The 24,141-nt window shown below is 38.6% G+C and overlaps 2 protein-coding genes across 3 annotated transcripts in view; both read left to right on the top strand.

Annotated features, from left to right (window-relative positions):
* Positions 1 to 24,141, top strand: part of LOC133570805 (uncharacterized) — a 107,610-nt gene that overhangs the window by 18,657 nt on the left and 64,812 nt on the right. The gene's annotated exons all lie outside the window — the stretch shown is intronic.
* Positions 4,895 to 22,325, top strand: LOC140680127 (uncharacterized). Of its 2 annotated transcripts, none has more exons than XM_072916492.1 (3): positions 4,895 to 4,985; positions 15,176 to 15,373; positions 20,742 to 22,325. In XM_072916492.1, the coding sequence occupies exons 1-3, from the start codon at positions 4,901 to 4,903 to the stop codon at positions 21,887 to 21,889; spliced, it is 1,431 nt and encodes a 476-aa protein (XP_072772593.1). In that variant the 5' UTR covers positions 4,895 to 4,900; the 3' UTR covers positions 21,890 to 22,325. The 2 variants fall into 2 exon arrangements, with proteins under 2 accessions (XP_072772593.1, XP_072772592.1); XM_072916491.1 differs by lacking the exon at positions 4,895 to 4,985 and adding an exon at positions 6,324 to 6,775 and having other exon boundaries at positions 20,742 to 22,323.

Raw genomic sequence — 24,141 nt, 5'->3', positions numbered from 1 at the left:
TGTAATGGACGTTTCCAGAGTTCGCACGCGGCTCTCCATGTCATTAGCCGTAATCTCAAGATTTAGAAGTTTGGCAGAATTTGCAGATACTGTGGCTTGTACTTCGTCCAGTTTGCTCTCTATAGCTGCGAGCGAAGTTTTGAAATCTTTGGATAGAGATTCCCGATGGGACTCGAGCAAAGTGGCCAAAGACGCCATAGACAGTTCGGGTTCCGCATCAGTCTGATTTCCTCTGGTTTTCGGCATTTTTAGAGGAATCAGAAAATAAACATGTGCAAACAGCAAACTTATTGGTTTAATGTGTTGTTAGGAGAGAGTTAGTATCGGCGGATTTAAAGTTAATTAGGCATGAAGGAGCAGACGCGACACACTCAGCCTGCTACCATGTGGCCGCCATCTTGTTCGGTGTTCTGTCGACAACCATTGACCATTGATGGCTTCTGCCATCCTAGTCACTGCCGTTGTGTCCTTGGGCAAGACACTTTACCCACCTAAATTTAACTTAGATATTGGGTTTCACAATGTTAAGCGCTTTGAGTCACTTGAGAAAAAGCGCAATATAAATGTAATTCACTTCACTTCACGAATGTTGTAATGATTAATACAAATGTACACATTGAAATGTGCAAAGGCAGTAAAATATGATCAAACAAGGCACCAGCTAATGAAGAACTTCCCAGTGTATCCCCTCTTTATCAAAAAGGAAAAACCCGGTAGCTGATTGTACAACTTCTGGCGCTGACTCGTGTCCCATATCTAACCATAGGATGAACAAATATACTACAGTACTTAGTGGCAATAAACAGTCAGCTTCTACAGCAGGAGTGTACAGTGTGTTTACTTTGTCATTGGCCCTAGGCACATTACAAAAACAAAAAAACAGTAGCAAAAATTGGGAAATTAACAAGAAACACAATGAGAAAAAAAATTAAATGTTGACATCAGCCAATAATAAAACCACAAAGCGTTATCTTTAAAAAACAAACAAAAAATTAATTCAAATGTTTAATATATATATATATATATATATATATATATATATATATATATATATATATATATATATATATGTATACATAATAAATACATATATTTATATACATGTATGTATATATAACATACATATGTAAATAAATATTTATTCAATATATATATTTTTTAATATATTAAATATTTATATATTCTACATATATTAATATATACTATATATAAATATATATATTCATCTATATGTAATTATACATACATATATTCCATCCATCCATCCATTTTCTACCGCTTATTCCCTTGGGGGTCGCGGGGGGCGCTGGATTCATTCATATATATATATATATATATATATATATATATATATATATATATATATATATATATATATATATATATATATATATATATATATATAAAATCAGTGACGTGCGGTGAGGTTCATGACTGGTGAGGCACTGACTTCATCACAGTCAGATTTACAAACATATGAACCCTAAAGAGTATCTTATTCACCATTTGATTGGCAGCAGTTAACGGGTTATGTTTAAAAGCTCATACCAGCATTCTTCCCTGCTTGGCACTGAGCATCTAGGGTTGGAATTGGGGGTTAAATCACCAAAAATGATTCCCTGGCGCGGCGCCGCTGCTGCCCACTGCTCCCCTCACCTCCCAGGGGGTGAACAAGGAGATGGGTCAAATGCAGAGGACAAATTTCACCACACCTAGTGTGTGTGTGACAATCATTGGTACTTTAACTTAACTTTAACTTTACACATACAAACTATAGCACACAAAAAAGCACATTTAATAAAAAACGTTATTATGGTCTTACCTTTACTTATAAATGAAGTCCATGCGCAGTTCCTTTTGAACAAAAGCATCAAGAATTTGTTTATAGAAGTCTTCCTTATCTTTCTTCAGTTTTAAAAGTCTCTCTTTCTCGATGGAGATCTTCCTTTAAGAATTACCTCCTGCTTCCATTGAAAGTCTAGTTTAGAAAACTGTTTTATTTTAGATATGTAATCCTCCATGTTAATAGTCCAGGCGAGAGGAAAAAGAAACGATCGCTGCTAACTGTTGCTGCTTGTTGTCACTTCTTCTGCCGCCCGAGTAGTCACAAGAATGATCTCTGGGATCACTAGCGCCCTCTACCACCAGGAGGCGGGATTACTGCGAGCCTCACACAGTGCGTCTTTTGCAGCAGTTTTATGATTGCTCAGCACAATAAATACGTTACACACATACAGTTGTTGACAAAATACACTGTACATTATATACCTCAGCTAACTAAACTATGGAAATGTATAATATAGTTCATATAGCAATACGGTCTCACTGCACAGCAGGCCAGCAGTTAGCCGAGTCATTGCGCAATCCATGGTGAGGCTCAACTGGCTGCTGATCACCGCAAGTCTCTTCTCAGTATGTGAATGGCAAATGTGAAAATTCAACGATTTTGAATAAAAATAATCTAAAACTGGTGAAGTTAAATGGAAAATGACTTTATAGTATAATAACTGGATACATATAACAATTTAATTATTATTTTTTCTTTTGACATTTTTTTTCTTTCCATGATGGCACGTGAGGCCCCGCCTCACCTGCCTCCCCTGACTGCACATCACTGGTGCGTACAAATGTTTTAAATTACACAGCAAAAGTGTGTAAAATATTTCGATGTGATGGGTGTTGATTAGTGTGTAAAATGAAGTGATGACATCACTCTGAGGGCGGTGCTGATGAATGCACACACAGCTGGCTGAGTTCACCTTTACTCCATCTAGGGATCTATTTCCTCTTTTCCTTGTCCGTCAACGCGCGCATTTCCTTGACGTAGAACAAGTTGCTTGAAAAAAAGGTAAGAAGTAAAAGTATTTCATTGATTGGAAAGAGGAAACAGGTGACATAATAAGCCAAGCCTAAACTCAACAATCACTCATTGTACTTAAAACTTGTACAGCTTCTTAAAGTCATATGTTATCGTCTACTGGGGTGTACAATGATTCATTAGTCATTAGAGCAAAATGTTCATCTGCTTACTAAGTTAGCTAGCTAACTAGCAGGGTGATTAATTAGTATGCTAGCTAGCTAAGATGCAACATGCTAAACATGCTGAAAAGCCAACAAGTAGTAAACTACAGTCCTTTTAAGAGCTCATGTATAAATGTATAATGTATAGCTCTTGTGTATTTCAATGTCATGTATGAGCCAAATAATAAGTGAAATAACATTTAATCTAAAAAAGAGTATTTTGGAATGTCACGACCTTGTTGTATTGTTAGTTGGGAGGTTAGGGGGTAACCTGACTCTGTAGTTGGGAGGTTAGGGGGTAACCTGACTCTGTAGTTGGGAGGTTAGGGGGTAACCTGACTCTGTAGTTGGGAGGTTAGGTGGTAACCTGACTCTGTAGTTGGGAGATTAGGGGGTAACCTCACTCTGTAGTTGGGAGGTTAGGGGGTAACCTGACTCTGTAGTTGGGAGGTTAGGGGGTTACCTGACTCTGTAGTTGGGAGGTTAGGGGTAACCTGACTCTGTAGTTGGGAGGTTAGGTGGTAACCTGACTCTGTAGTTGGGAGATTAGGGGGTAACCTGACTCTGTAGTTGGGAGGTTAGGGGGTAACCTGACTCTGTAGTTGGGAGGTTAGGGGGTAACCTGACTCTGTAGTTGGGAGGTTAGGGGTAACCTGACTCTGTAGTTGGGAGGTTAGGGGGTAACCTGACTCTGTAGTTGGGAGTTTAGAGAGTAACCTGACTCTGTAGTTGGGAGGGTAGGGGGTAACCTGACTCTGTAGTTCGCTGAGCTCCACACAAGGATGTGGGACTTCTCAATAGGAGTTGTATTGCAGAAGGCGGGGCCTTGTAAAAACAATCCTTGTATGTGATTGGATAAAGCATTTATCTTGAATGAGGTGCTACTTCAAGCACTCACATGAAAATCAAGCTGTGACGCTGATGAGAGCCACGCTGGCAAATACAAAACAGAACAGCCGACATATTGGGTAGCGACACAGCAAAAAGTTTGTCATGATCCGTGGCCCGGATCATGTTTTGTTATGTTCTGTTAGTTTTGAACTCCCACAGTTCCTGTTTGTGCACCACTGGGTTTGTTTTAGTTTCCATGGGGATTAATTGGGTTCACCTGCCTCTGGTTAGTGGTCGGCACGCTCAGCTGCTGTTAACCACTAATCAGAGAGCTATTTATTCACCTTGCTTGCCACACTCAGTCTGGCTTCATTGTTTGCTTCTTGCCACAGTTACGTGAGTATTCCTTATCTCTAGTCTATGCCAAGTGTTAGCTTTAGCGTCCAGTGCGATCGCCACGTTTTTTCCTCTGGCTTGTTTTCCGTTTTTGGTACTTGTTTGATTTCGAAATCATGTTCCTACCTGCACGTCTTGTTCGGAGTGGTCCGTCTGCATCCCGGGGGAACAAACCCCGCAGTAAGATGCGACCCAATCGTGACAAAGTTCTCTGTTCATCTTTTAAAGAATGAATATTGGATAGATGTGACAAAACAGCTGCAATAGCAGAATCCATGTCAGCACACGACTCCTCGCTGCATGCCACCATTGTTTCAATCAAACAGTCGCTTCGGCGCTACGTCAAATCTGTGAAATCCCGCCCGGCGATCCTGATTGGTTCATTATTTGTTGCTATCTGGAAGGAGATAGCAACAAATCATTGCCCTGGAGCCCAGATCCTTGTGTGGAGCTCAGCCAACTACAAGGATCTGGCCAGAGTCAGGTTAGTTGGGGGGTTGCATGAATTCAAATAAAATGTATAGCACAATGTTTTCATAATTGTTTTCCCTAGAAATGGTCTAATTTAGTTTTGCCACAGTGCTGGGCTTAGGGAAATATAACCTTTTCAGAATTGTACTTTCTCTCCAAGGTGTGGTTTCATGAGGCCATTATGTTGGTGAAGGTGAAACATGAGAAAAGCAAGAAGTACATCAGATCACAGCCAGCTTTCACCTTTTTGGAATTCATCAATGAAGGTGAGTAATCATCTATTGGAACAACAATTATAGCTGCCTTTGCAAAAGAACACAAACACAAGAAATGATCATGAACTATTTAACTAACATTTTTCTGTGTAGTTAATTGAAATGTTAGTCATGTGATGTTCACTAATGATTGTGATTAATTGACTTGTGGCAGTACAGCTTTCTTTTGTTCGATGTCAAATAAACATACAAGGGAGTCACTGAAAATATTCTTGTTAACAACAATGCCAAAATAATGCCGTCAGAACATATAAATAAGAAAAACAGAACTTACAATTAGTCTGACATCAAATAAAAGAAAACACATTGATTTCACATACATTATCAGAAAGAATCATACCTCATTGGCCTCACAAACTCAGAGGGAATAAAGTTTATTTTCAAGCCGAGACTCCATTAACCTCTTACATCGAATGCTTGCTGTCTCATGCTGCTTCCCTTTTTCCGTCACATATTAATTGTCCCCCCAACAATGTGACCAAACCGGAACAAAAAATATGTTCCCCTCCAATTGACATGGGTTTTGTAACAGAAATAAAGTTAACATATACTTGCATGAATTAACTAAAGGAAACACATTTTTAATCACATTATATGTAAATATGACCTTATATTTATACATTGTATTTATTTACTCTAACCAACTATGAAATGATATAACATATATACAATGTGCTTCTGTCAGCAGCTACACTTTTCCTAACTAAGAGTTTCCCGCTTGTCTCCAACCCTTCCCCCATGCATTCCTGAGCTAAGATAAAAGGCGACACTCTCCTGTAAACAGACGGCCTTTGTCTTTTGAGGCCTCCAATAAATACTAAAAAAAAAGGTATTCTCTGAGCATTTCTTATTAAATAGATTATTACATTGTAAAACAACAGACACTTTACTTTTGCTTGTCCTTATGTCCCTGCAAGATGATGTTATGTTTTGGACGCATGGCTGCAATGGTTGTGATCTCTCGGATGCAGAATTTTACACCAGTAAAACCAGCAAAGCAGTAATTATAGTCTGCACATTATGTTGTTGTTGAATGATATTTATCTGATTTAAAGTCAAATACAGTTTATATACTTGTCTGTCTATCTGTGTTGGCCCTGTGATGAGGTGGCGGCTTGTCCAGGGTGTACCCCACCTTCCGCCCGAATGCAGCTGAGATAGGCTCCAGCACCCCCCGCGACCCCGAAAGGGACACGCCGTAGTTAAATGGATGGATGGATCATTTGTTGCCGTGCTTTTTTGTGGAGACACCATGAAAACATACATTTATTACGAATCGTTCATGACTTGCCCATCACTATGACTCATTGGCCCCGCCCCTAAGTGACGCATGCGTGGAGGATATGCGCTTCGCAGCAAAGTCTTCCTTTACTCCACACACGCTTCTAAGCCTCGCTACTAACTACACTTTATTCATCCTCCGTGTCAGGATAAACTCCACTCGTCTCAGTCAACTTTGGACATTATTAGGCCCGCTTAGCTTGCTACTTGTTTTAGCGCGTTAGTTAGCTTAGCTTGCTACTTGTTTTAGCGCGCTAGTTAGCTTAGCGTGCTAGTCAGCTTAGCTTGTTAGCTGCTAACAAAGAGACGCGGATTTGATCAACACATCGCTTAGTTAAGATCAAGTGTGAGTGTAAAGTGTTGTGATTGTGTGAAAATGTGTGAAAGAACGATAGCAGAGTACAAAGAGGAACTTTCTCGGACAAAAGAAGAAAACAAAAGACTACGTCAACTACTGGACGCTGTTTTCGAGAAACCTCAAGTTGTGTTACACATAACAGGTTTGTTTACTTCTTACTCTCACATGTTACTAACTTTATATTTCATTATTAACATGAACATGACGTGTTAGATTAATTGTGATTAATAGGTGTAGTCAGACACATGATTGTTATTGTGTTATTAATGTGATTATCAGACAGCAGTCATTTCCATTAGATAATGTTCAAATATAGGTGATTTGGCACACTTATAATAAAATAGCAAAAATATTGTTGTTTTTCATCAGATATGTACTAGTATTGTATATGTGGATGGGGGCCATGCTTTGGAAATAATGTGTAGCCCTTTCAGAGATCACATTTAGTTCCACTTCAAGCATTCACATGATCCACAATGAGATGAGATGGTATAACGTGAACAGTTCTGGAACTTTCTAACTCGGGGAAAAAAACGGGATCTCGTTGGAAGCGCGATGTATTGGGTATAACAAAATGGTGTCTGCCATTGTAGTTTACAATGTCACTACGTCAGTAGTTGTCAAACTTTTTTCACCAAGTACCACCTCAGAAAATACTTGGATCTCCAAGTACCACCATCATGAACAGCATTAAAATACAGTAGCATAGTAGGCCTTAATTATTCATTAAAAACAAGGAAGACACGTTATGTAACAAGTATATTTAATATTTTTAGTTACTCTAACATTACACACAGTTTGAACAGTAACACTGTGTTTGAATGTAGAAAAATAAAACACTGTATTTAAATAATGAAATAATAATTGGCGTACCACTAGGTGATGCCTGCGTACCACAGTTTACATCATATTCACATAAATCATATATCTATTGTCTGCCCTAAATGTCAAAATATTTTTGTTTGTATCCCACCCATACCACCCCCACCCCAAAAAAAGAAAGAAAGAACAAAAAAAACAAAGTAATATCTACAAATACATCGATTAAGTAAACAAAGAACAAATAATAATAATAATACATTAATAATACATTAATAATAATAATAATCAGATATAAAATAAAATATAAACAGATGCATATATATAAATATATATATATATATATACATATATACATACATATACACATAAAGGGAGTAATCCCTTTTATTCTTTTTTTTTGCAGTACAATCACTAATTCGAAAAATTAAAATCAGGTTTATGGGGCGTGACACAGTTAACACAGTTTTCCCAGTATAAAGTACATTTCTCCAATTCATAATTAATAAAGACAGTTATCTTCTCCATTTTATATATGTCCATTGTTGTTTCCATCCATTGCTTCAAAGTTGGGCTCTCCTGGGATATCCATTTCCTAGTAATGGTCTTTTTACAAGCCACCAGTAGGATATTCATGAAGTGTTTATCTTTCTTCAGCCAGTCCTGAGGTACATGTCCAAAAAACAAAGTTTTACTTTGGAGGGGTATTTCACGTTTGAAAATATCCTGTAGAGCTTGGTGTATCTCTTTCCAATAGTCCTTTATGGTGGAGCAGTCCCACAAAACATGGTAGTGATTTGCATTTGAATTCCCACAATTTCTCCAGCAGGCAGGGGAGTTGTTATCATAGTGACACTCCTGAAAAGGTGTAATAAAAAATCTGATCAAAGTTTTCCAGCCAAACTCCCTCCACTTGGTGAGCTGGTACAAGTCCATTGATATTTCCACTTTTTTGTCCATTCTTCCTCAGATTTAGTTATCCCTCCTTCCTTCTCCCATTTTGTTTTAATATATGAAGTTGAATATGATTTCATATTCAACAGACCCTTATACAAGCATGAAACACTTCTATCAATAATTTCTGAATTGTAGGCTTTTGTAAACAGTTCAATCAAACATATACTCGTCTTTGTGACACTTTTCACCTTCATATTAACAAAAAGCCGCAACTGCAAATATCGAAAGAAGTCTTGGTTTTCTTATATATATGTCCTTTTAATAGTTTCAAAACTAAGCATTTTTTATCTTTCATTACACTACATAAAGCTGTTATACCCTTAGCTATCCAGTCCTTAAATCTTGAGTCTAATTTATTAGGTGTAAACTCTGTATCATAGGCACACCATTTAAGAACTGCAATATCACTCTTGAGTTTGTATTCCTTTATGATCATTTTCCACACTTTAAGGCTCCATTTCACCCATGGGTTATCAATGTTATTTATGTGGGTTTGTAAATTGCTATCTGCCAGAATTGCTTGTATGGGGATGGAGGGCATTTCTTCTTCAATAATTTTCCATTGAGCAATGTATGACGGGTTGCACCAGCATATCACTGCTCTCATCTGGGCTGCAAAATAGTAATATCGGAGGCAAGGTAAACCCCATCCTCCCTTTTGTTTGACCAATTGTAAAGTTTTGAGACAAACTCTTGGCCTTTTACTTTGCCATATATACCTTGATAGCCTTTTGTCCCATTCATTGACTTGGTTTTGGTTAATCTCTATTGGCAGGGTTTGAAATAGGTACAGCAGTCTTGGCAGTACATTCATTTTAATGGAATCAATTCTAGAACTAAGGCTAAAAAAGGAATTAAGTTCTATCTTGCTATGTCATCTTTTATTTTTTTATATATGGGTAGATAATTGTATTCTGATAATTTTGTTAGATCTTTTGGCAAATTAATGCCCAGGTATTTAAAAGACTCTGTTTGCCATATCAGAGGGTAACTACTTCTGATTCCCCCTGGTGGGTTATAATTATATGAGAGTAGCTGGGTTTTACCTATATTGATTTTATATCCTGATAGTTGACCATACAGTTTAAATGATTGCATTAATTTAGGGAGCGAGTATGTTGGGTGTCCGAGGTAAACCAAAATGTCATCCGCATAGCAGGCCAATTTATACTCTCTTCCTTTAATCATGATTCCCTTAATATCTTCATTGTGTCTAATAGACTGAGCTAATGGCTCTAGATATAATGCAAGGAGTAATGGTGACCATGCACATCCCTGTCTAGAGCCCCTTACTAGGGTAAAACTGTTTGATAAGTATCCATTGACTTTAATCGTAGCAGTAGGATTGTTATATAGTGCCTGTATAGTTTTAATGATTGTATCCTGAAAACCGAATTTACCGTATTTTCCGCACCATAAGGCGCCCTGGGTTATAAGCCGCGCCTTCAATGAACGGCATATTTCAAAACTTTGTCCACCTATAAGCCGCCCCGTGTTGTAAGCCGCATCTAACTGCGCTAAAGGAATGTCAAAAAAACAGTCAGATAGGTCAGTCAAACTTTAATAATATATTAAAACCAGCGTGATGTGGGCGCGCATGGAATCGTATATCAACATGGACAGAGCTGCGTGAAAAAAGCCACCCGGCCTCTTCGCGTAAACTTAAACTTACCTTAACCACTCGCTCATCTTTTCTTCATCCATCCCTTCGAGTTAGCTTTTATGATGACGCCGGCTGGAAAGGTCTCTTTTGGCAAGGTCTTCCTTTTGAATATCACCATGGGTGGAAGTTTCTGGCCATTAGCATGGCAAGCTAGAACCACAGTGAAGGATGACTTCTCATTCCCTGTGGTGCGAATATTCACCGTACGTGCTCCCGTTGTATCCACAGTGCGGTTCACAGGAATATCAGTTGCTGTGAAATAGTAATCCGTGTGCGGATGGAGAGATTGCGTCTTTTCATGAACCGGATACCTGTCGCTTAGTAAGAGCAATTTTGTGGTCTTTACAGATGTAAACACACAAAGGAAATGAAACGGTAATATCCGCGCGCTTTTTCTTCTTCTACGCGGGCGGGTGGTTGCTTACAGTAGAAGAAGAAGCGCTTCCTGTTCTATGGGGGCGGGTGCTTACCTTGGCGGTTGCTTGCGTAGAAGAAGAAGCGCTTCCTGTTCTACCGGGAAAAAAGATGGCGGCTGTTTACCGAAATTGCGAGACCAAAACTTTATGAAAATGAATCTTAATATTTATCCATATATAAAGCGCACCGGGTTATAAGGCGCACTGTCAGCTTTTGAGAAAATTTGTGGTTTTTAGGTGCGCCTTATAGTGCGGAAAATACGGTATATAAAACTCTGTAAAGAAAATTCCAATTGACCGAATCAAAGGCCTTTTCAGCATCCACACTTATAACAATTGCTTGTATGTTTTTTCTTTGTATATGATCCATAATATGTAGTGTCTTTCTTATATTGTCTTGTGTTTGTCGTTGATGTATAAAACCTGTTTGGTTTATGTATCAATATAGGTGAGAAATCTTCTAATCGTTTGCCCATAATGGAAGTACATAGTTTATAATCTACATTGAGAACCGATATTAGCCTGTAAGATGCACATTCAGTTATATCCTTGCCTTCTTTTGGTATAGCTGAGATAATTGCCTCCCTCCAACTAAGTGGCGTTTGTGCCTTTTTTAAGACCCAATTCAGTGTGGGGAGTAAAACAGGTATTAATTATTTTTTAAATTCCTTATACCACTCAGCTGTGTAACCGACTGATCCTGGCGATTTACTTAATTTAAGCCTACTAATTGCAACTTTTAATTCATGTTCAGTTATATCTGCAGATATTGTTTGGTTTTGTTTTTCATCTAAAATAGGTAAATCCAGAGAGTTCAGGAAGCTGTCAATTTGGGTTATCCTCCTACCAGAGACCTCAGAGTATAAAGTTTTATAAAAATGTTCGAAGGCTTACTGAATTTCATTTGATTTAGTTTTTATCTTTTTTGTTCTTGGATCCCTCATTTTATGAATGGTGTTTTCCGCTATCTTTTTTTTTTAGTTTCCAGGCCAGTATTTTCATAGACTTAGAGCCACTTTCATACTGTCTCTGTTGCAAAAACATTAGATTTTTTTTAATTTCTTGTGTGGCCAAACTGTTCATTTCATTCCTAGTATTTCTTATTTCCCTTAATGTATCCTGTGCCAAATCTAGTTTGTGTTTTCTTTCTAATTCTTTTAGTTGTATTTTTTTAAGTCATTTGATTTTGTATTCTCATTTTTTTTCTTAAATGAAGATATTGCTATAATTTTCCCTCTTAAAACAGCCTTCAGAGTGTCCCATAATATGGGAGGTGAAACCTGTCCTGTGTCATTGAACTCCAAGAAGAGACTAATTTCAGATTTAATTTGTGTCTTAAAGGATAGGTCATTCAGCAGACTTGAGTTTAGTTTCTATGTATTATTTTTTGCCCTCAGATTAAAGTCAATAGATAGGTATATAGGTGCATGGTCACTTAGATCTATCGTCCCAATTTCGCAGGTACATATTTTATCTTTATCCTTTCCAAATGTTAGAAATAATCTATTCTTGTATGAAGACAGTGCGGAGCAGAGAAATAAGTATAATCCCTTCTTTCTGGGAAAAAGTCTCGCCATATGTCAATTAAGCCTACTTCCTCAAAAAGTGTGTTTATTTTCTTATAAAGGGGTTTCACGTTATGTATTTTTATACTAGATGAGTCCAATTTTGGCTGTAAATATATATTTAAATCCCCACCACAAATCAAAAGACCTTTGGTTTCCGTTACCATAATATTGGTGATTTTTTGGAAGAAATTAATATCACTCACCAAGAAGGTGATTGGGTTCCCATCTATCTTTCCCTTTACTAAAATAAATCTACCCTCCTTATCACCAAATTCCAGTACTTTTTCAAAATGTAGCTTTTTTGAGATGAGAATTTTAACTCCTCTCCTATGTCCTAATTTATATGACGAACAAAACAAATGAGTGAAGCCCATTCTCTTTAGTTTTACATGCTCCTTGTCAGTCAAATGGGTCTCCTGTAAATATACTATGTGGGCTTGTTCTGTCCTCACCTTCGATAATATTTTATTGCATTTTATTGGGTTCAATAGCCCATTAACATTAAACCATACACATTTTACTTTGTCACTAGCCATATGTATTTACTTGTAAGTGTACCAATAAAATATTCAAAATAAAACCTAGCAAGTCTACTCCCATTACAAAAACAACTGAAATAACATAAATAAAACAAAGCAAAATAACTAAAGAAAATTAAAAAAGAAAAGTGTGGTTCCAAGGCAGGGGTCTCTAATAGATGACCCTGAGTTAGGCTAGATAAAACGTCTAGCTGTGGGGGAAATCCTCTCCCAACTATGGGCTGAGGGCCCCCATCATGGCACTTGGTAGAAAGAGAAACAAAATCTCTGTTCATTACATAGATACATCCCTCATTTGTATATATTCTCATCTAGCTGGGGTTATTATATAAACGCAAATGTCTTGGAGTGAATTTAAAGTCACCTGTTTTGGTTCTGTTCATCTTACCAACACTTTAAGAAGTCAGTCAAAATTAACAGGTCCCCCGGAGAAGGCGATGATTATCTTCTGAAGGCTTGCAGTCTCTCCTTGATGCTTTTCTCTGGCTCCTCACCTGTCCCCTCCCGGCTCCTTCCTCCCATGGTCTCCCAGGCGGAGCGGGACAGGTGATCCAGCGGGCTCTCCCTCGGCGTAGTCACGCTGACTGGCAGTCCTCTGTCCTTCATGTCTTTTGTCGCCTCCTTTGCTGTCCGGTACAGCTGCGTGCCGTCCTCCTGGAACACTCGTAGTTTGGCCGGGTACGGAGTCTAGAAGCGGATATTTCTTTGCTTTAACACTCGCTTCGCTTCAGCATATTCTTTCCTCTTTTGCAGGACTGCTGGGAGGTAATCCTGGTCAAAATATATTAGTGTCCTATTCGGAAAAATCTTCTTCTTTCCCCAGGCTTTGCGCATGACCTCTTCTTTCATCCTGTAGTGGAGGAATGTGACTATTATTGACCGCAGCTTGTATTCTCTGTCTCCGGCGGGTCTTGGCGCCAGCGCGCGGTGTGCCCTTTCGATGTCGAGTCGCGTAGTTGCGCGGATCTCCAACATGTCCCGCAGCAGTTTTTCCACAAACTCTGGCATGGACGGTCCCTCGGCTCCTTCGGGAACATTGTTTATCCTCAAGTTCTTGCGTCAGGATCTCCCTTCATAGTCGAGTCGTTTGTTTTCTTGCTGATGAATGACTTTTATCATGTTGTTCAACACATACTCCACGTTTTGAATCCGGCCCTCCACCTTCTCAATTCGCTCCTCTGTGTCTGTTGTTTGTTGTTTAATGTTGGTGAGCTCGGATTTAATATCGTTCAGCTGTTCTTTTATGTCTTTTCGGAAGTCCCGAATCTCCTCCAGAACTTGGACTAAACCTTCGGCGTCCGCCTTCTTTGAGCGAGGGTTAGCGTTAGCACCGCCATCTTGTAGCTTTACAGGTGAGCTGTTTGCGGACACAGAGCTTTCCTCATTTACAGGCTCTGCAACAATATTTCCTCGATTTCCTCTGGTTTTCCCCATTCTTGCCCTTTTGTTTATTCAGAGATTATCTAAAAATTTGGCATTTTACGGTCTAACGGGACAAAATAACTTTTCTCACGAGGGAGATGTTACTCTAAGCTGCCATTCAACTTGATGACGTCACCGGAACTCCTCAGACTCAGTTCTATGTTTTTTATGGGTACAGAAAATGATGGAATGATCACTTAAGCCGCATACAGTAGTTCCACTTGTGGTGATCTTAGACTGGTCAGAAGTAACAACGAGGTCTATGAAGGTTTAAAAGGACTCACTCACCCTGGTAGTTTGCTTAATGCGCTAAGTGAGACAATGTTGGTGGCACAGCTTAGTGAAGGTTTTAAAAATGGGTGCATCCTTTCAGGACATATCTGTGTTCCAGTCCCCAAGAAGATGTAGACCTGTATCAACATGTTTACACAAAAGTCACAAACTCACTAAATACATTTTTCACTGTAATCAAATCTAATCAAAGTTATAATTACACTTCCTGATTCTGACTTACATGCAACAATAAGTGAAAGTAAACATTTATTTTCAACAACCAAAGTAGTCAACACTTGAATTATTAAAAGAACATGAAGGTGACTGACTTTCCTTCCGTGTGTTGTAGATGGTCTCCAATTCCTAAAGAGGAATTGTTAATGGAAATACTCCATGAAACAGCACATAGTAAAACATGTTTTTGTTCAAAGTTCCTTTTGACCCAGCCCACAAAATGACTACCCAAAAGTATTCTGCATGATAAAAAAAACATCCATGAATGTTTTTTTAAGTGATTTTGGAATTAGATTTTTTTTATTTCTATGATAATGAAGTTATGGTAATGACAATCTCAATATTTACAGACTTTACATCAGTGAAGTTAAGAATGCCTCAATCAATGCTGCCTCGTACTTATAAACATTTTCAAATTGACCCCCATCAAATTTTCAAGTCTGTTTTTGTACTCACTGTACCACTTTTGAATTCATTTTAGGACAAAAGGTGGTATTTCCTGTGTTTTTATTGGTTGTTTTGCTACACACTTTTAACACAACACACAAAAAAACACAAATAATCTCATTGTGTTAACAGTGTCAGTCCAAAACTATTTATATTCTCTCTTTATCGCTTATCATTTATCTTATTGACTTATTTACCCAACAGACATCCAGCAGCCCCCCCACATGAAAGAGGAAGAGGATGATCCACAGCCCACCCACATGAAAGAGGAAGAGGAGGGAGAGTATGTTGTAGGGCAGGAGGAGGATGATGTCAGCAAGTTTCCACTGACTGTTGTCTCTGTGAAGACTGAAGAGCATGAAGACAAAGCACCTGAGTCCTCACAGCTTCATCACAGTCCAAGTAAGCACATATCATTTTATTCTCAGGGCATTCAATCCATCACAACTGGACTGTTCACTTTGTCTTAGAAGACTCATCCAAGTAGGCTTCATCACTTCATGCTCATACACTTCAAGTCTTAAATCTAATCATTGGAATTTAGAGGGGAACTGCACTTTTTGGGGGGAACTGTTTCTATCGTTCACAATCATTATAAAAGACATGAGGTTGGATATATAAAAAAAATAATAATCACATTCTAACTAGGGCTGGGCGATATGGCCTTTTATTAATATGTGGATATGTTTAGGCCATGTCACGATACACCATATATATGTGGATATTTTGCCTTAGCCTTGAATGAACACTTGATGCATATAATGACAGCAGTATGGTGATTCTATGTGTCTACATTAAAACATTCTTCTTCATACTGCATTAATATATGCTACTTTTAAACTTTCATGCAGAGAGGGAAATCACAACTAAGTCAATTTAGCAAAAGTGTATTTATTAAACAGTTATTAAGCAGTGGCACAAACATTCATGTCATTTCAAAACAGAAAATGCAAGATTGTCAGAGACATTTTAAAACAAGCTATTAGTGCAGTTTTGTGCATGATGTCACTAAGATGACATATCAAAACAACACTAAATTAAAGTGCACTTTTTGTACCGAACGCCACTACAGTAGTTAAAAACAAATAAAGTGCACTTTTGTGCATGATGTCACACAAGATATTTTAATATGTGTCAAATAAAAATGAGCTGCATAATAGGAAATCAAATAGTGTATGTCCTTCACTATGTGGTAGGTTCCTGCGGACGTTATCTCCTTCTGTTGTTGACTATTTGTTTCATACGGTGTTGATGTGGAAATGGTTGCTTGGGCATTTTGTGCGTGTGGCACTGAACAGAGATGTTGACATGCAGAGTTTCAAGCACTCTTCATTCTCTAGCGGGTGACATTTCAAATGATGCTACATTAGCAGTGCTGCTACTTTTTGTAGCAACGCTTTTGCCGCATACTTGTTCACCATCTACCCGCTTGAAGCCAAACCACCGCCAGACGATGGACCTCCTGCTGTTTGTCTTGGGAATTGGGCATACAACATGATGCATCACACATTCATGCATACAACATGATGCATCACAACATGCATGCATACAACATGATACATCACACATGCATGCATTCAACATGATGCATCACACATGCATACATACAACATGATGCATCACACATGCATGCATACAACATGATACATCACACAAGCATACATCTAACATGATACATCACACATGCATGCATAAGACATGATGCATCACATTCATGCATACAACATGATGCATCACACATTCATGCATACAACATGATACATCACACATGCATACATACAACATGATACATCACACATGCATGCATACAACATGATACATCACACATGCATGCATACAACATGATACATCACACATGCATGCATACAACATGATACATCACACATGCATACATACAACATGATACATCACACATGCATGCATACAACATGATGCATCACATTCATGCATACAACATGATGCATCACACATTCATGCATACAACATGATGCATCACACATGCATGCATACAACATGATACATCACACATGCATGCATACAACATGATACATCACACATGTATGCATACAACATGATACATCACACATGCATGCATACAACATGATGCATCACACATGCATGCATACAACATGATACATCAAACATGCATGCATACAAAATGATACATCACACATGCATGCATACAACATGATACATCACACATGCATGAATACAACATGATACATCACACATGCATGCATACAACATGATACATCACACATGCATACATACAACATGATACATCACACATGCATGCATACAACATGATACATCACACATGCATACATACAACATGATACATCACACATGCATGCATAAGACATGATGCATCACATTCATGCATACAACATGATACATCACACATGCATGCATACAACATGATACATCACACATGCATGCAGAAGACATGATGCATCACATTCATGCATACAACATGATACATCACACATGCATGCATACAACATGATACATCACACATGCATGTATACAACATGATACATCACACATGCATGTATACAACATGATACATCATACATGCATGTATACAACATGATACATCACACATGCATGCATACAACATGATACATCACACATGCATACATACAACATGATACATCACACATGCATGCATAAGACATGATGCATCACATTCATGCATACAACATGATGCATCACACATTCATGCATACAACATGATGCATCACACATGCATGCATACAACATGATACATCACACATGCATGCATACAACATGATACATCACACATGCATGCATACAACATGATACATCACACATGCATGCATACAACATGATACATCACACATGCATACATACAACATGATACATCACACATGCATGCATACAACATGATGCATCACATTCATGCATACAACATGATGCATCACACATTCATGCATACAACATGATGCATCACACATGCATGCATACAACATGATACATCACACATGCATGCATACAACATGATACATCACACATGTATGCATACAACATGATACATCACACATGCATGCATACAACATGATACATCACACATGCATGCATAAGACATGATGCATCACATTCATGCATACAACATGATACATCACACATGCATGCATACAACATGATACATCACACATGCATGTATACAACATGATACATCACACATGCATGTATACAACATGATACATCATACATGCATGTATACAACATGATACATCACACATGCATGCATACAACATGATACATCACACATGCATACATACAACATGATACATCACACATGCATGCATAAGACATGATGCATCACATTCATTCATACAACATGATACATCATACATGCATGTATACAACATGATACATCACACATGCATGCATACAACATGATACATCACACATGCATGTATACAACATGATACATCACAATTTCCAGTTTGTCTTTTCAACATGTTGGAAAAGGAGTAGGAAGAAGCAGAGCTTATTTAATCCTACCCCTTTCTTTTACATAACAGTGTCTAAATTTTAGTTCACTTCCTGTTCTCAATGTATTCACAATATACTCCAGAAGTAATCACAATAAAAATAAATAAATAATAATGAGTGAAGTAAGTTATATTTCATATGGTGAGATGAGTAAGATGATGTAGAAAATGAATGATGGATGAAATAAATTGAGAATGTTTATCTTCTTCTTTGTACTTTGTAAACACTTTAAGTGTGAAGAGTTTCTTGAAGTGGATCATATTAGTACATTGTTTGATTGCTTTGCTTCATCCATTCCATCATTTAATTCCACATACTGATATACTGAAGGTCTTAAGTGTTGTACGTGCATACAAATGTTTTTAATTACATTTTTCTCTAAGATTATATTTCTCCTCTTTAGTTGAGAATAGTTGTACATTCTTGGCTAGCAGGTTATAGTTTGCTTTGTGTATCATTTTAGCTGTTTGCTAATTCACTATGTGGTGGAATTTCAGTATTTGTGATTCAATAAATAAAGTGTTTGTATGTTGTCTATATCCAACATGATGTATTATTATAACTGATCTTTTTTGTAACACAGTTAATGAATGAAGTGTACTTTTGTAGTTATTTCCCATATTTCTTCACAATAAATAAATAAATGATAAATGGGTTGTACTTGTATAGCGCTTTTCTACCTTCAAGGTACTCAAAGCGCTTTGACACTATTTCCACATTTACCCATTCACACACACATTCACACACTGATGGAGGGAGCTGCCATGCAAGGCGCTAACCAGCACCCATCAGGAGCAAGGGTGAAGTGTCTTGCTCAGGACACAACGGACATGACGAGGTTGGTACTAGGTGGGGATTGAACCAGGGACCCTTGGGTTGCGCACGGCCACTCTTCCACTGCGCCACGCCGTCCAATAAGTCAGATATGTAACACTAGTGAGCAGTAGAGAATATGAAGTCATTTTTGGTCTAGAACATGTTTTGCTGTATTCATTATTGACGTGTTTCTTGCTACTTTATGTTGTATATTTTTTACATGAGATTTCCAGTTCAATTTATCATCAATTATTATACCTAGACATTTTGAATCATTAAAACGTTCAACTATTTGGTTCATATTGTCATTTTTTGTATTTCCATGTAGAAAGTACTGGGGGTAATCTTTCTTAGCAGCATTTTTAATGATGCTATTTAGGATGCCCCATGTTGCTCTCATGTTGTTTCTGTTCTTCTTTAATAATTGTCTGTAGTATTCCTTCTTACATGTTCCTAGTATACCAATTAGATTGTTTTTATATTTATTATACTTATTTTCTGCCTCTATAGATGTCTGTGTTATTAATATTCCATATAATGTATTTTTTTTGTGACAAGCATTTTTCAGTCCTTTTGTCATCCATGGTTGGTTGTTTTTCTTTTGCTTCTTACTAACTTCTTTCCGTGGACAACATAAACATTGATATTATACATGTGGGCCAATACATATATATAAAATATATATATAAAATATATATATATATATCCATCCATCCATCCATTTTCTACCGCTTATTCCCTTCGGGGTCGCGGGGTCGCTGGAGCCTATCTCAGCTACAATCGGGCGGAAGGCGGGGTACACCCTGGACAAGTCGCCACCTCATCGCAGGGCCAACACAGATAGACAGACAACATTCACACTCACATTCACACACTAGGGCCAATTTAGTGTTGCCAATCAACCTATCCCCAGGTGCATGTCTTTGGAGGTGGGAGGAAGCCGGAGTACCCGGAGGGAACCCACGCAGTCACGGGGAGAACATGCAAACTCCACACAGAAAGATCCCGAGCCTGGGATTGAACCCTAGACTACTCAGCACCTTCGTATTGTGAGGCAGACGCACTAACCCCTCTGCCACCGTGCTGCCCTATATATATATATATATATATATATATATATATATATATATATATATATATAAAAAAAATAAATATATATATATATATATATATATATATATATATATATATATATATATATATATATATATATATATTTGATGTGGCAAGCTACTTTTGCAGTGTAGCTTGTAGTGTAGCGTGCTCCAATTCTCTGAGGATAGCTTAGCTCCATTTAATTGAGAGTAACTTGTAGCTTAGCTTACTACATTGTCCAGGTAGCTTGCCCATCACTGTCTATTTGGCCTAGCTCACATGTCAATAGTTTGAATACTGCAAACTTCAATACAGTAACACCTCATTTGTTCTGCAGACGTCCAGCGGGTGTCAGCGGGGAGTCATGAAGAGGAGTGGCACACCAGTGTGGGACAGAAGGAGCTACAGGCCCCCTCCCACATTAAAGAGGAGCAGCTTCATGATGAAGATGAAGCTCAGTCCTTACAGCTTCATCACAGTCAAAGTGAGGAGAACAGAGGGGCGGAGCTTGTAAGTCAACACATCACAGAAGCTGATGGAGAGCATTGTGAAGATATCAAGTCAGAACCAGACAGCATCTTTGCTCCACTGTCAGACATGGACCACATGATGTCACACTCTTCTGATCACAGTGACCACATCCAAAAACCTTTGGAGAGTAAAAATGACTCTAAAGGTGATACGAGACATCACACTAACAACAAACACTTCTGCTCTGAATGTGGGAAATCATTTAGACAGAAGAGTAATTTTACAAGACACATGAGAACACATACTGGAGAGAAACCTTTTACTTGCTCTGTTTGTAAGAAAAGTTTCTCCACTAAGCAAAGCATGACCACACACATGAGAACACACACTGGAGAGAAAGCTTTTTCTTGCTCTGTTTGTAAGACGAGTTTCTCCATAAAGCGTAACATGACCACACACATGAGAACACACACTGGAGAGAAACCTTTTACTTGCTCTGTTTGTAAGAAAAGTTTCTCCACTAAGCAAAGCATGACCACACACATGAGAACACATACTGGAGAGAAACCTTTTACTTGCTCTGTTTGTAAGAAGAGTTTCTCCACAAAGCCACACTTGACCACACACATGAGAACACACACTGGAGATAAACCTTTTACTTGCTCTGTTTGTAAGAAGAGTTTCTCCAGAAAGGAACAAATGACCATACACATGAGAACACACACTGGAGAGAAACCTTTTGCTTGCTCAGCTTGTGCTAAAAGATTCAACATAAAGAATGACATGATATTACACATGAGAACACACACAGGTGAGAAACCTTTTACTTGCTCTGTTTGTAAGAAGATTTTCTCTAGAAAGCAACACATGACCACACACATGAGAACACACACTGGAGAGAAACCGTTTTCTTGCTCAGCTTGTGCTAAAAGATTCAACACTAAGAATGGCATGATATTACACATGAGAACACACACTGGAGAGAAACCTTTTCCTTGCTCAGTGTTAGAATAATTATGTATATAGTAGCACACTAACTTCAGTATCCTTAAAGTCTGTTGCTTTAGTTATTAGTTATTGTGCTTAAGTTAGACTTTTGTATTCGTGCAAGGACAAAAACTTCTTGTCTGAGGGGTGGCCTCAGCCGCAGATGTTATCTTTGTTTTAGCCCGCTAACAGCCAAGGACTTCAAGGACCTCAACGAAGATAAGACGACAACACGCAGATGAAGCAGAGACTTTAAGGACCTCAATGAAGATAAGATGACAACACGCAGACGAAGCGGAGACAAGGCGAAATCACAAGGCCCCCACCACATTCTGTCACGTATTGTGCGTCCTGGACCTGCTTTGCATAATATATGTGACCACTCCTTTTAGAGGCGGCCTCAGTGATGTTGACTGTGGAACTCTTGAATAAATAGAGGGACGCGGGAGCTGAACCTTAGAGCGTAGGGCGAGACTGTGACTAAGTGTGCAGCTCCATGTGTTCTCCTCATGAGCTGAATTGAACTCTGTCTCTGCATGATTCCTTGCTTCTTGTCTGATGAATATATGTCATCAGTGTTTGAACCTGACACTCAGCTTGTGCTAAAAGATTCTACACTAAAAAGGAACTATTATTACACATGAGAACACACATAGGTGAGAAACCTTTTACTTGCTATGTTTGTAAGAAGAATTTCTCCAGAAAGCAAATCATGACCACACACATGAGAACACACACTGGAGAGAAACCGTTTAGTTGCACTGTGTATGATAAGATGCTCAGGTTTAAGTATCAGGCCAGTAAACACAAGTGTGTAACAGTCATGGAAGCTGCAGGGATTTAAAAACACTTAAAGGGGAACATTATCACAATTTCAGAATGGTTAAAACCATTAAAAATCAGTTCCCAGTGGCTTATTTTATTTTTTGAAGTTTTTTTCAAAATTCTACCCATCACGCAATATCCCTAAAAAAAGCTTCAAAGTGCCTGATTTTAATCATCGTTATATACACCCGTCCATTTTCCTGTGACGTCACATAGTGATGCCAACACAAACAAACATGGCGGACAGAACAGCAAGCTATAGCGACATTAGCTCGGATTCAGACTCGGATTTCAGCGGCTTAAGCGATTCAACAGATTACGCATGTATTGAAACGGATGGTTGTAGTGTGGAGGCAGGTAGCGAAAACCAAATTGAAGAAGAAACTGAAGCTATTGAGCCATATCGGTTTGAACCGTATGCAAGCGAAACCGACGAAAACGACACGACAGCCAGCGACACGGGAGAAAGCGAGGACGAATTCGGCGATGGCCTTCTAACCAACGATTGGTATGTGTTTGTTTGGCATTAAAGGAAACTAACAACTATGAACTAGGTTTACAGCATATGAAATACATTTGGCAACAACATGCACTTTGAGAGTGCAGACAGCCCATTTCAGGCGCGCTAAGAACATATATTTTTCCACGATTTCAGCACTCAGGTGAACCATACCTAAATAGACACAAAATACTGCATTACACAAGACTACCCGAATGTACTCGAATGATTGAAAAAAATAAATATTGTTAAGCTAAATTATTGGCAAACACAGTTTATGTATAATAATTTACGTAAAACCGCGAGTAATGAATAAAGTTTTCATCAATTAATATATTCTGTAGACATACCCTCATCTGCTCTCTTTTCCTGAAAGCTGATCTGTCCAGTTTTGGAGTTGATGTCAGCAGGCCAGGGAAGCTAGGGTCGATATTCTTCTCTTGATCATCTTCGGTGGCATAAGGGACGGTGTGAGCCAAGACATCCAGGGGGGTTTAGCTCGCTCGTCTGCGGGAACAAACTGCCGCCATTGCTTGCCGTGCTACCGAGGTCCTTTGTCCCTGAATTGCTCACACACTCCGGCAGATTGAATGGGGGTCTGGCGGCAGATTTCTTTGACTTTATGGTTGGAAATGCATCTGCTTTGAGTGTCGCAGGATATCCACACATTCTTGCCATCTCTGTCGTAGCATAGCTTTTGTCGGTAAAGTGTGCGGAACAAACGACTGACCATTTCGTCGGCTTTCCCCACAGCCTCGGATTTTGAACAAATTTCGTCCAATTTCTTGCCACTTTCACATCTTTGGGCCACTGGTGCAACTTGAATCCGTCCCTGTTCGTGTTGTTACACCCTCCGACAACACACCGACGAAAGTGAGAAAATGGCGGATTGCTTCCCGATGTGACGTCACAACGTCATTGCTCCGAGAGCGAATAATAGAATGGCGTTTAATTC

This window comes from Nerophis lumbriciformis, linkage group LG28 (assembly GCF_033978685.3).
Source record: "Nerophis lumbriciformis linkage group LG28, RoL_Nlum_v2.1, whole genome shotgun sequence".
Classification (NCBI taxonomy): domain Eukaryota; kingdom Metazoa; phylum Chordata; class Actinopteri; order Syngnathiformes; family Syngnathidae; genus Nerophis; species Nerophis lumbriciformis.
Note: the sequence above shows the minus strand (reverse complement) of the source record. Positions and strands in the feature narration are given on the sequence as shown.